The sequence below is a fragment of the Echinops telfairi genome, unplaced genomic scaffold (genome assembly GCF_000313985.2).
Source record: "Echinops telfairi isolate 266 unplaced genomic scaffold, ASM31398v2 ScPeMD7_443;HRSCAF=831, whole genome shotgun sequence".
Lineage (NCBI taxonomy): Eukaryota > Metazoa > Chordata > Mammalia > Afrosoricida > Tenrecidae > Echinops > Echinops telfairi.
Genome location: NW_022104341.1, coordinates 80,323,845 through 80,337,738, shown reverse-complemented (window position 1 = coordinate 80,337,738; position 13,894 = coordinate 80,323,845). Strand labels below are relative to the sequence as shown.

Sequence of the window (13,894 nt, the reverse complement as noted above, 5' to 3'; positions counted from 1 at the left end):
ATACACCAAGCAGACTGCAGTGGTCAAGGATTTCGTTTTACATGGACCCGCAATCAATGTCCACGGGAGCCGCAGCCCTGAAACCAACTGGCATATTGCCTGGGGCAAATCTGCTTCAAGAGACCTGTTTAAAGTGTGACAAAGGGAAGATATTATTTTGAGGACTTCCGGTGGGTGTGTGCCTGACCCAAGCTGCGGTATTTTCAACCCCCTCAGATGCATTGAAAGCTGGACAGTGATGAAGGAAGGCTGATGAAGAAGTAGGGTTTTTGATTAGAGTGCTGGCAAACGATATCGAACGGGCTGCCAGAGAATGAACAAATCGATCTTGGAAGAAGTACAGTCAGAATAGTCCCTAGCAGCAAGGACGCTGAGAGTTTATCTCACGTATTTTGGACATGTTAGCAGGAGGGAGAAGAACAGCGTGCTTGCTAAAGTGGGGGTGAGTGAAAAAGAGGAAGCTGCTGAATGAGCTGGATCCACCCAGTGGGTGCAACTCATGACTGATTGTGAGGCTGTGGCAGGGCTGAGCTATGCTTCATTCTGCCTGATGGCAGATCGCTGTGAGACACAATGGATTGGGCAGCACCTCCCATCACTGTGCAATGGGAGTCCGTAGGTGGGCCAAATGATTAACCTGCCCAGCCACTAACCGAAAGGTTGGAAGTTTGAATCCACCTGGAGGTGCTTTGGGAGAAAGATAGGGCAACCTACTTTTGAAAGGTCAGCCATGGAAAACTCTCTGGAATAAGCTGATGGACGGCAAAAGACAGAGTAGAATACTGGGACCTCATGGAAACGGAATACTTAATGCTGTCAGAGGACTTTATGAAAGAGTAAACTGAGAATTGACAGGCTGAGGAAAAAACATTGTGATCAGTATAATCCAATAAGGGCTTAATATTCCAAATAGGTAGAAAACGGCTACAACTTAACAACAAAAGACAGATAACCTAATAAAAAGTGGGCAAAGGAAATGAACAGATAGTGCACCAAAGGATATTCGAGCAGCCAACAAACACGTAAAGAGATGTTTCCAATCATCAATTATTATGGAGAAGCACCTCAAAACTACAGGGAGGTACTACTTGAATCCCACGAGAATGGTAATGGTTTCAAAGCAGTAAAGAACACACGTCGGTGCGGATATGGGAAACTTGTCACCCTGACCCACTGCTGGTGGGAACGTGAAATGCCACAGCCATTTACAAAAGAGTGTGGCCATCCCTCAAACATCTAAAGATAAAACTCCAGCCATGCCACTCGCAGATCTAGACCTCTGGGATCTAAAAGTAGTGATGCAAATAAACAAACGTCTGCGTCTTGTGTTCATGGCAGCCCTAGTAACTAGAGCAAGAAGGTAGCAACAGCCTTAGTGCCCATCAACAGAGGAATGCACAGACAATGGGATACTATGGGGCCACAAAGAGAAATGAAGTCCTGATGCATGCTACAGCCGTGGACCAACCCTAAAGACATGGGCTGAAGTAAGTCCGTCCCCCAAAGGCAGACTGTATGACCCCGGCTACGTGAAATGACAGCAGTAGGTAAATACATCGAGACCAAGTGGTTCCCTGGGGCTGGAGGGTAGAGGGAGAAGGAGAGTCATTCTCCGGACAGAAAGCAGTTGATGTCTGGGGGATGAGACAACAGGCATCGATTATGGGTCATGGTTAAACAATCTGACGTATGTAACTGGTATCATGAAGCTGTATACTAGGAAAAGGGTGACATACAAATGTGTTCTCTAGAATTTACAAACAAGCACCACCCACGGAGCGCGGTGCTCTCCAACCCCCCTGGGGTCACCAGAAGGGGAAGAAGACTGGGCAGCGTCTGTTTTGGCCTCTGATCGGCTAACTCGCCTGGAGAGAGCACTGCACGGATGCCCTGCTTCCCTCTAATGTGCCACGCCACCATTGTCTCTTGCCGTGGTTTTCTAGGCGTTCCAGAGAGACATGTTCTCCCTGGAGCTGTGGACCAGGCTCCTGGACCTCAGTGTGCATTTGGGTAAAGATGCACTTGCACTCATTCTTTGGAGCGCTGGAGGGAAGTTCCCTGGCAAAGCCGTGAAGGAGTCCGGCCAGGCGCTGGGGTTCCGGGACTTCTCAGTGGCCGGCCCGCGTGGTCTGTGTTCCCATGCTGATGAGCTTGGCTCGGGGCCAAGGAAGAGGCCCAGGTTTGGGTGGAGCTGGGCCAGAAGTAAATTAATGATGTCACTAGAATTGCCGGGAGTCTTAAATCTCTCGTGACAAGCTTAAGTGCAGGATGTACGATAACGTCGTAAAGAGGACACGTCCAGTCCCCAGGGCCCATGAGTGATAGGTCTCTGATGGACTGATGAGGCCGCTGGGCCACGCAGGGCTGAGTTGGAGCCTGGGGAGTCCTCTGACTTGTGACTGGGGCTGGGTCAGGTCTGAGGGTCCAGTGCTCAGATCCGGATGACGCCACTGCTCTGAATGGACTTACTTCTTCACTTTCACACCACCCATGCAGCCCGTTTCTAAGAACTAGCAGGGGTCCAGTCCTTTGTGGAGCTGGAGGGCCACAAGGCACCCTTCGGTTGGGTCTGCTGCCCAGTAGAGAAGTCAGATTTGGACACAGATGTGGAGATCTCCGTGGATAAGCACTTTGAGCAGGCAATGAGGACCATGGGGCCCCAAAGGAGGTGCCCAATAGTGACTACAAGCCTTGGGTAGTCCAGGATGGTCTACTTTTATGGTTTAAGGCGGGGTCACTCGCTGTCTCTATTATTTGAGCTCCTCCTCTTACTCTTGAAAGTATCTGACTTCGTATGATAATTGGATCAACACAGCGGCTGACACGATGGGCTCAAAGACAAGAACACTTGTGAGGATGGCGCAGGAGCGGCGGCGTTTCCTTCGGCGGTGCGCAGGGCTGTTCTGAGTTGGAACTGACGGGGGACTTCTAACAACAGAACAAACACACGAGCTGCCCGAGGTCTCACCTGGGGCCAGTGGCGGTTCGTTCAGTGGTCGAATTCTCACCTGCCGTGGCCAATTCCCCTCCTGCACAGCCACCACCTGTTTACCTCACTGAACATGTGTGTGTTGCTGTGACGCTGCATGTGTTTCAGCAGAGACCCCAGACTCCAAAATCAACCAGTAGGAGCCCTATGGATCACCATCGGATCCTCTGTCAGGAGCTGTCTCAGTGAACCCTAACCACAGCAGACCTAACCCAGGCAGAGGGGTCAGGGAAGGCTTCTCATGGGTCCTGGGGATGATCCTGTGATTTCAGGGCATTGGCTCTGTGTGACCCTGAGTAAGGGAGCCCTGCGCCACAGTAATTTCTGGAGGGGGATAGACAGAGGGTGAGGGGCACTCTGCTCCTCCCCTGCCCTGGCCTTCAGTGGCCCCATCATCCTCAGCACGTCAGCCAGGGCTATAGCCCTCTCCTGCTTGGGCACAGCATAGCATCCTCCCCTTGGCACCACTCTCTCCTCTGCATGCTTCCCAGAGCTCTGCGCACCATTCCTCAATGCCCCCTTGCCCACTCCCCACTGATGCTGCCCTGCCCTTCTATAAGCTAGTGCCAACATCACCTCCTCCTCCCAGGGTTCCCTGGCTGCAGGCGGGCGGACGATCTGTTCCCCACACCTTTGCTTCCTCCACCCCACTCTGTGGGCTTCGAGGCCTCTCGGCAAAGATGCAGGCTCACCTTGGTAGTTTTTCTAGCGATACTAGGATCCCTAATGGTGTCATGGTTATACATTGGGCTACTAACTGAAGGTCAGCAGTTCTAAGCCCCCAGGGCCTCCTAGGAGAAAGATGAAGCTTTCTACACCTGTGAAGAGTTAAGAGTCTCTGAAGTCCACAGGGGCTCGGTCTACCCTACCCTGTAGGGTAGCTAGGAGTCAGTACGGACTGGATAGCAGTGAGTGACGCTGGCACTAGGCTTTTATGGACCTGAGATCCTCCAGGGGCTGGCCTCTGCCTGTCCACCCTGGAGCGCAGCCTGTTTGCGCTCCTGGTCTGAGTGGACCCATCAGCCACTCTGCCCCTTTCCTGGTGTGGACACTGCCGGAGGCCACGATGCAGTCACCACCATCAGAAAGGAACCAGTGGTCCTGGACATTCTCTCAACTCAGTGCCATCGAGTCGATGCTGACTGCTAGCGACCTTAGAGGGCAGGGTAGAACTGTCCCTAAGATCCCCGAGAGGGACTCTTCACGGCAGTAGAAAGCCCTGTCTTTCTCCCACAGAGCTGTTTGGTGGTTTCAAATGGCTGGTTTTCATATCGCAGTCCAACTCTCAACCCCTACACCACCGGGGTCTGACCCCGAGTTTACCCTGTTTGTCCTCTTTCTCAGGTCAGGGTCAGCCACAGCCAGGCCATGGCCCTGTCATCCACCTGCCATTTGGACCAGGCCATCCTGAGTGGTGGCCGGGTCTCCCTGTCCCAGAGCTCCCCGGCTACTCTGGACTCAGGGCACAAAGTCCAAGTCCCACGGGCCAAGCTTCCCCTCCTCCTTGTTCTTCCTTCCACCCGTGACAGGCAGAGCTCAGAATTCAGAGCCTCCTGAGGGTCCCCAGCTCCTTCCTCTACACTCTGTCCCGCTGCCACGTACAATGAGACCTCCATCTGCCGTGCGGCGATCACTCCCTAACATACGTGCTGTGCCCGGCCCGGAGCGGGGCCCTAGGGACCAGGGGATGAGCAGCCGAGCACATGCTCTCAGGGGCTCCTGGGCTGGCAGGTGAGAAGCATGGAGCCACAACACAGGGCCCAGGCCTGAGTCCTGTCTCTACAGAGAGTGTCCTTGGCTACAATCTGGGGGAAGCGGACTGTCACAGCATCGCAAGATGGATTTGTACCGCCAACCTCTAGGTAAGTAGATATCTGCAAACCCTTTGTGTCATCTGGGGACCTTGCTATGTGAAGAGCTAGCGAAGGCCATGGGATAAATGTGGAGCAGAATGAAGGGGCTGGAGTGTGTGGGCATGGGAGGGAGGGAAGCTGAGCCCAGCTTCGTGGAGCTAATGACATTGGAGTTGCAGATACATGCCAGGTGGGCTTATGGACTAGCAAGGTGGCTGTGTGGCATGTGGGAGGGACAAGGAAGAGGAGATGAGATTGGGGACCGTGGCAGACCACAGAGATGCCGGTGTTCCCTCTGAGATAGGCTGGGACCAGAAGTGGTCTATCTGACTAATTCCCCGGCTTCTTGAGTGGATGGTGACACAAGTACCTTGATGGAGTGAGGCACAGAGGGCCTCGGGGGGTTGGGGTGTGACAGGGGTCATCCCAGAGAAGGTGGCACTTGGCCATGGGCAAGCAGCAGGAATCCAGGTGTGAGAAGCGGGCTGAATGTGCCGGGAAGGTCTGAAAGGGCAAACTGCATTAGGTCTGCAGAACGGGGCCTGTGGGTTCGGGAACTTCATCGACAAGGTCAGCGCAAGGAAGACCACTCCAAGAGAGGCATCTTAGACTTCACCCTGAGGCAATGGGGCCGTGATGGAGCCTGGGCAAAGGTGTGACAAGCCCCCCCTCTGAGTCCTGCTCACTGCAGCCTGGTACTCATCTTTCCTTGACACCTCCATGAATCAGGGCAGAAAGTCCAGCACCAGGGACTCATACCAAGCCCCAGCTAAGGGTGGAGTTGTGCTTTTCTGGGGCTCTGTTTCTGCAGATGTTGCATGGAGTCTCCCAGGGGCCTCTTGTCCTGACAGGCTAGGCCTTCTGGGTCTTGGCCACAGATGCACACGAACCTAGCTCAAGCTGCTCCTTTGTCACTGTTATGTCACGTGGCCTCGGGCAAGTCCCATGCCCTCTCTGAGTCTCAGTTTCCCCATCTGCCCAAGGACACTAACCGTACCCCCTGCCTACCACTCCCCTGGCACACAGTAGGGGTCCCATATATGCCAGGTGGGCTCACAGTGGCCTGGTTCACGGCCTTTGGAGCTGGTGACCCCGAGGTGGTTTGGGCCGGAGGAGGGGAGCCTCACCTGGGACGTGTCGTGGTTGAAGATGACGGCACCGAGGTCCCCACAGTTGTAGTGCTTGATGAGGTCCTCTGTGGTATACGGCGCCTGCAGGCTCCCTGCCCGCACGCTCTCGTGCTGCAGCAGCGTCTGGTTCAGGGCAAACAGCACCTGGGCAGAGGAGGGAGAGAGGCGTGAGGGCTGAGCTCGGGGGTCATGGCGGCTCTCAACTTCCGTGGGCTCAACCTGCACATGTTCTCACGGCCTGTCCCCCTCACCTCCAGCCCTTTGCCCATCTAGGCCCAAGCCAGCGCCGAGCCCCACAGCATGTCTAACCGTGCGGCGCATGAAATGAGAGGCCTCGCTCACGGTGCCTGGCTTTTGGACCGATAAGTGGCTACTCCTTTTACCTTCTCCGTGGTCCTGTGCTCAGGATATGTTCCCGGATTGGCACAGACTCGTGTCACGAAGTGCACCCCCAGTGAAGGAACGGGGCAGATGGACCAAGGACAACCAAAAGCTCCTCTCCCATTTCAAGCCCCAGACAAAGTGCCGGAAGCCTCCTCAAGGCAGGACACAGCACCAGGGCCTGGCCATCTGAGTCAGCATGGCTTCCCAAACTCCTCTGCGCCCGTGGGCAGCGCACCAGGCCCTGGGACACAGGTGGGCTCCGGCCAGACCTCTCAGGCATCAGGGTCACCTGGAGTGCCATGCAAAATACCAGATGCCCTGGGCCCACGCGCCCACTTGGAATCTCTCAAGTGGGGCTTTTTTTTTTAAACACACTCCTTCAGAAATTCCATCTCTTTTCTTCTAAACAGTTATTTATTTATTGCTCAGCATCATTTGTTGTTGTTGAAAATGTATACAGCACAACACACACCAGTTCAATGAATTCCAGCAGTCCAATGCCCTCTGGCATCGGGTGAGGACTGGTGCCAGTGGCCCACAGCTGCCTCGAGGGACAAGGTTCTGGGAGATGGTCTGGTCTCCAGAATTCAAACTCACCACGACTGAGCCCCTTCTGACCCAGAGGCGCCTATGGGGCCGAGTGGACCCATGGCTTTCCGACACTGCATCTTGACAGACACACCAAGACCCTCGACGTTCTCCCTCGGCGCAGCCGGTGTTTTCGAACTGCTGACCTTGCAGTTAGCAACCCAAGGCTTTACATGCAGTGACACCACGGCTCGAGCTGCGCCGGGAGCATCAGAGCGCAGCTGTGCGTGCCCACTGCACGCTCCTGACACCCTCGGTGGAGACATAGGGGAGCCGGAGTGTTCTGAGTTTCTGGCACAGCCATGGAGAAAATGAGTTGCCATCCCTGGGTCAAAGGCCCTGAGGCCGTGTTAGGCTGCCTCCCTCCCCACGGTGGTCCTCAGGCAGGCCCTGCTCCTCCTGTCTGTGTGCAGGAGGCTCTGATGCCTAACGCCACCCTCTGAGTCCACGCCAATTCAGCGTCTCTCTCTCGGAGCCCACTGTAACACGACTCCCCTCTCATCAGAGCCCCCAGCCCTCCCACCTTTCCGGTGTTCTTCTGCCAGAAGCATCTTCAGAAAGCAGCCCGCTGCTCCTTTTCAATTTTCTCTGAAAACTTCACGGGTCCTCCGGCCTTCAAGACGAAGGACCTGCTCTCCAACCGAGCCTCCAAGTGAGGAACCTGGACCCCGCTGTGGTCTCCAACCTTTTTTACCTTTCCCCCAATACCACCCTGTCCAGGGATCTTCACACACCTGCCTTTGAGCCTCCGAGCACGCTGTTCCTTATGCATGAAGGCACTCAGTCCCGCCTCCATTCTCCAAGGCCAATTCAGACTGGGCCTCCCAGGCTCTGCTCAGGAGTCAGCTTGGCGGTGGACCGTCTCCGACCACCTTGGGCTTGGCTAGGCCCCTCCCCAGAGTCCCAATGGTTTCCACGTGTGACAGAACGATTAGGTTAATGATCTTGGACCTTAACCCCTCCTTGTGTTCATGCCCTTCGCCACGGAACTTTGCAGTCTCCTCCCTCTCGGACTCTGGTCCTCCCGCCTTGAGGTTCATTTTGGCAATGGGAGATTACTCACCATGACAGAGACCTGGAAAACACAGGTGAGTGGCATTTCCCTCTAGCACCTCAGCTATTTTCTTAAGCCCAGGTTGATGGAACAGGAGGAGAGTCATGTAGAGCAGAGTCAAATGGCCCCAGCTGTCCCAGCCAAGGCCAACCTAGATCCTTGATCAGCCCGCTGCCAGTCCATGCAGATTTGTGAGATGCCCGGCTGAGACCCCAGCCTACCCACAACTAGCTCCAGATGCCCGAGAAGTTGTTGCTACACAGTTAATGGTACAACGGGTAAGTGACAGAGCACACACTTCCCTCCCATACACTGAACACGACCGTGTGAACATATTCTCATTGCTGCTTAGCTACCTTCTTCTCCACTTTGTGCTTCCTGAAGACAGGAAACGTGTCTTTGTTCTTGCTGCGTCCTCAGCACTCAGCACCATGCTTGGTACAAAGAGGCTGTCACTGCATCCTCTCTCTAGCACGCTGACACCTCTTATAGTCATTTGACAGTACACGGCCAGTAGTCAAGCCTTTATGCATAGTTTGTTATGATCCACACATTACATTGGGCTGATCTGCTGAACAAGATCTCTTTAAAGAGTTGAAGAGTCAGGAAGTCGCTTAGAGGACCACGGTATAACTGACCCAAGACATGATAGTTTCAGTCATCTCTGATGCACGTGAAAGTTGGACAATGCATGGGAATAAGGATCAACGTTGGACAGTGCGTAGAAGAGTTGATGCATTTGAATTATGGTGTGGATGAAGGCTAGTCAAAGAGCTATAGACTGCCAGAAGAACAAACAAAGCTGTCTTGGGAGATGGATCAGCCAGCATGCTCCTCAGACGCAAGGATGGTGAGACTTCATCTCAGGTATTCGGTCAGATTAGCAGGAAGAGTCCAGTCCCTGGATAAAGGACATCGTGCTTGGTAAAATAGAAGGGCAGCTGAAAACAGGAAGCCTGTCAGAGAGATGGATTGACACAGTGGCTGCAACAATGATTTCAAACACGACAACCATTGTAGGGATAGCATAGGATGGGACATTGCTTTGTCCTGTTGTACATAGAGCCCCGAGGAGTTGGAACCAACTTGGAGGCAATAACAACACCACCAACAACACAACCATGAACCCTTAAGACTTGTTCCTAGTCCCTGGAGGCAGGCTACGCCACATGGCAGAAGTTAGCCCCAATGGGAAGCAGCCCCTTGGTTCAGGAACACATACCCTGAACAGAAAACTCCTGAAATAAGTGCATCCGACGCTGTTGTTACTTGCCACTGATTGGACTCTAACTTTGAGTGACCTTACGTACAGCAGAATGAAACTGTGCCCATCGGTGCCGTGATCGCTAACATGTCTGAGTCCACTGGTGCAGTGATCGTGTCAGTCCACCTGACCCTCGGCACTGCCTAACACAATGACCGTTTCAAGCAATTGGTCTTTTACGGTGACCCGGCCAAAGTAAGTGAGCTCAAGTCTCTCTAACCATCTGGTTGTTCTTTGAATACGGATTTGTTTGTTCTGGCAACCCATGGTACATTCACTATTCAGCCTGAAATAACAGTCCGGTTACATATGGTCTGGCCCAAAGACTGACACGGGCCACAGGGCTAAGCCTGGGCTCCCCACACAGAGAGCAGCTCCCTACACCTCCTGTTTTAGTTTCTGGCTGGGTGGCAGAGTTGGGGTGCAGCAGGCCTGACCTCACTTCAAGGCCTTCTCCAGGCCTCTTGTCTCTGCAGAACTGGCCTGCAAACCCCATCTGCAGTCCCTGGTGCAGGGCGTCGGCGGCAGCATGGTGGCTGGGATGGCTCACAGGAGGCAGGGGCGGCCCTGTTGTGTGCACATTGCTATGGCAACAGGCATGTCCTCAGATATTACACATACCTTGGGTTAAAGTGTCCATGTCGAGCTGGACCCCTGTCCTCCGCTGGGGGCTGGGACACACTGAAGTCCTCTGCACACACCTGCTCGCTGCTTCTCAGTCAGCCTAGCCCAGGCACCATCTGGTGTGCAGTGAGGTCAGTGGCCCAGGCGCCCAGAAGAGCTGGGGCGGGGGTTGGGGGGGATGGTTCCCCTGACCATTCTGGACTCATGGAGTCACTTCCGCCAACACATGGCTCTCACAGAGCTGGGGGGTAGGTGTTCTAGGGGATGGACTATCTTCATACCTGCAGGGTGCTGAGAACAGTCCTGGGCCTGTAGTAAGTGCTGGATGAATGTTTGTGAAATAAAACTTGGAGGAAAATAGTTAGACCCAGACGTTCCCAGACGGGAGTGGGAAGGGCCCCTAGAGGCCATGCAATGAATCCAGTGGGCTTTCAAACCTGCTTCAGCCATGGAATCCTTATGGTCATCACTCTTTTCTAAAGGAAGCTGACTTGGAATTAAAATGTGGAGTAGATAAAAATGGAAATTTCCTTGACTGGAGTAAAGCAGGTGGGCTGGGACCCCAAGGCCGGCTGGTTCAATGTTCCCCCTGCAGCCAAGACACCCAAGGCCTGTCTGTGGAACCCAAGGGTGCCCTGGCACTCAGTTTGGGAACAACTGAGCATGCTATAGAGAGGAAGAGAAGGAGGCCCTTAATGAGTACACGAGGTGATCAAAGCCACAGGGTGACACAGGGCGGAGCAGGTTCGAACTCACGTCTCCTGACTCGAGACTCGGGACCCAGTGCACATCAGGGCTTAACGTCCCCCTGGCGCAGTCCCCATCAATCCCACACACCTGCCGTGTCTATTTTCCTTCTGGATCTCTGAGAAAGAGCCAGAGAGCAATCGCGGGGAGCTAGTATGATTAGTCAGTTAGATCACTGAGGCCCAGAGCATTGAAGAGGCAGCACAGCAGGGAACCGGGGTGCAGGAAGGCAGGGTGGAGACAGCCAGGCCTGTCACCACGACTCCCCATCCTGGATGAATCTGGGGACTCCCCAAGACCCAAGGCTTCCTTCCGTTTTAGCATTTCTCCCCTTGTTACATACTGAATTGTGTCTCCCCCAAATAGCCTCCATTTTGTGCTGTGTTGTCAATCCATGATGTGCATTAGAGACATCTGTGTTAGCCAAGAGGGACCCTGGTGGCACAGTGGTTACGTGTTGGGCTGCGAACCACCAGGTCATCGGTCGGAAACCACCATTGTACCATTCTCTTAGGTTGTCAATCTCTTTTGAGATGCCAAAGAGACTAAATAGGCAAGCTGAGACCAGAGGGACCTACCATCACTGAGAAAGAAGAACTGAGGCTGTATCGTTCGGACCTGGGGTTCCTGCTCTGAGAACCTCCGAGACCCCAGGGCAGATGGACTCCGAGACACATGCAGAGCTTCAAGGAGTATCAGGCCCACAGACAATGAAAGGCGACAAAGGCCTTCCCCCAGAGAGAGCCTTTCCCTGGAGCTGCTGCCCTGACTTTGGACCCTTGTCTCCTGAATGTAGAGGCCGTACCTTTCTGCGCGTTAACGGCACCCAGGTGGGATGTTTCTGTTACTGCAGCACGAGATCCCTAAGACATCCCCGGTGGTCCTTGCAGGGTCGGTCTCTGCTCCCTGGCTCTATAGAGGGGAGCTGTAAGGCATGGTGGGGAGTTGGGACACACACACAGGGAATCGGGCAGCTTGTCCTGCATCCTGCCTCCTTCATTCAGCCAGAATTCCAAACCAGGAGCGTCTCACAGACTCACAGCCTCTCTGTCCCCGGCCACTTCAGAATAACAAACCTTCCTCACACAGAGCCTTGGTGGCCCACTTGGGGATCATGTTTATGATAAGGCTTTGACATGGAATAACAAACACTGAAGGAGGCGAGAGCCAGCCTCCGTCCCCCTGGATGGCTGTGCTGCAGCGGCCGGCGCCGGCAGAGCACTGAGCAGGCGGGCAGCCCCACTTGCCAGCGCCGGCCCAGTGTGAGCGGACCTGTGGCGTCTGCTGCGGGCAGGCCCGGACTCGACACACATCTTCAACCACGAGCCTACGATGGAGGGAGGCAGGCTCCAGGAGGTGGGGACAGGTTTAGGGCGGCAGGTCCGTCTAGTCCACAGTCCTGTGGTGTGACGGTGAGGAGCAGGCAACAGGAGGGAGGCCTGGCTCACAGGCTGCACTTCTACCCTGGCGCACAGGAAAATCACAGCAAGGGTCGACCCACTCAGCACTGCTGACTGAACACCTACTATGTGCCAGGCATGGTTCTAGGTATGAGGGACTCTGCTGTGGACAACACAGACAAAAACCTCTGCTTCCCTGTGTTGCCTGAAAGGGGGGGAAACAGCCGAAAGAAAAGTCATTCGTAAAATGCTAATGTATGAGGGGAAATTCAACAAGTTTGGGTCACCGTCATGCCCCTCCTCCAGCAGGGCGGATTATGGCACGCATTCCTGAGAAAGAAGAAGCCAGGGAGGGAGAAAAGCAGGTGCCAAGGCCCGGTGGCAGGAGGGCAGTTCGTATGCTTTCGGAGGGGCGTCCAGGGTGGCTCGGGCTGAGTAAACGAGGAGAGGCGTGGGTGGCTGGTGTCAGAATTGAGAAGCACCCCCGCTTGCTAGGAAACGAGCCCTCCCCACACTTTGTCGGCGTGAGGGTTGTGATTCCCTTATTATGGACGAGAGAGCAAAGACCTCGAGGGGGCGAGGGCACCAGCACAAGGGTCTGCCGTGGAGCCGCTCCTACACCGAAGAACTGCCAAACACCCAAACTGACTGCCATCGAGTTGGCGACTCGTAGCAACCCTACCGGACGGGGCAAGACTGCCCCGTGGGTTCTCAAGACCAGCTCTTCAGGGGACGAGAATGCCCACCTTCCTCCTGCCGGACGGCGGGTGGTCTCCACCGGACCTTGTGGATCACAGCCCAGCACGTAACCACCGGGGGCAGGGCCCGAGCTTCGTTTTCCTTATCGAAGTCTGACCCACGCCGCACCTCCTCTCAACCAGGGGTAGGACCAAGAGGACTCACCGCCCTCAAGTCCGTCTGACTCACAATGGCCTACAGAGCGAGGGAGAACTGCCGCAGGGGGGTTCCGAGACTGCCACTCTATGGGAGTAGAAATGCTCACCGTTCCCCACAGAGCAGCCGGCGGCCTTGTGGTTCCCAGCTGAGTCCGTAGCCCACCGGGGCTCAAGGACAGACCTACGTAGACAAGCAGGGGACTGCCGAGGTCCAGATGCTGCCGTGGTCAGCTGGGAAGGAAGAGGAGGTGCTAGAATCTTGGCCATGGAGCCTGGGCAGAGCTGACATAAGAGGACAGGAAAGAGGGCCTATTAAAGTGACCCCCCGCCTGGTACACGCACACCAGGCTACTCGCCACGGCGCTGGCTCCCCGCGTGAGAGGGATAAGGCCATGGGGCAGAGACTGCATCTACCTTCGCAATTGCTGGCCATAGTAGGGCCTGCAGCATTTGGGGGTCTTAGACGCAGTAGGCTTATTGTGCCGACCTGGTCAATGAACACATGTGGGATTAATTGAAGGGCACAGAGATAAATAGCTCCACAAGGCTCACCTTTCTTGTCTCTTGCTCTTTGATGATTGGACCCGTGTGCGGCTGCCTTAGCTGGTTCTCTGCCTGAAAGCGACGCTACCTGTGGGACACCTAACCTGTGGACTGTGTTGCTGTAGTTTGGGGTTCCTTCAAGACCTGCTTCGCCATGCTCCTGGAGTACACATCGCTTGAGCTGGGGACTGTCAGACCCTGTCACCTGGCTGACTGTTGGTGACTTGCCTTGCTGTTTGCTGCCTGTGGCCGGATAACCTGAACTGCTCCACTGAGGACCACCCTGCGGCCCTCAGACGTGAAGGACTGCCGGTGTACTAGCTGTCTCACAGAAGTGAGTTGCACTGAGCCATTTGTACTGCTCAATAGATTAATTAACAGTTTATTTCTTATGTTATCTATCTATCTATCTATCTATCTAT

At 54.7% G+C, this 13,894-nt stretch overlaps 1 protein-coding gene across 1 annotated transcript in view; it reads right to left on the bottom strand.

The window, feature by feature from the left end:
* TRABD2B (TraB domain containing 2B) overlaps positions 1 to 13,894 on the bottom strand; it is a 267,203-nt gene that overhangs the window by 34,862 nt on the left and 218,447 nt on the right. The window contains exon 3 of the mRNA XM_004699446.2: positions 5,970 to 6,116. Coding sequence (XP_004699503.1) covers positions 5,970 to 6,116 — 147 coding nt within the window. The remainder of the gene's footprint in view (positions 1 to 5,969; positions 6,117 to 13,894) is intronic.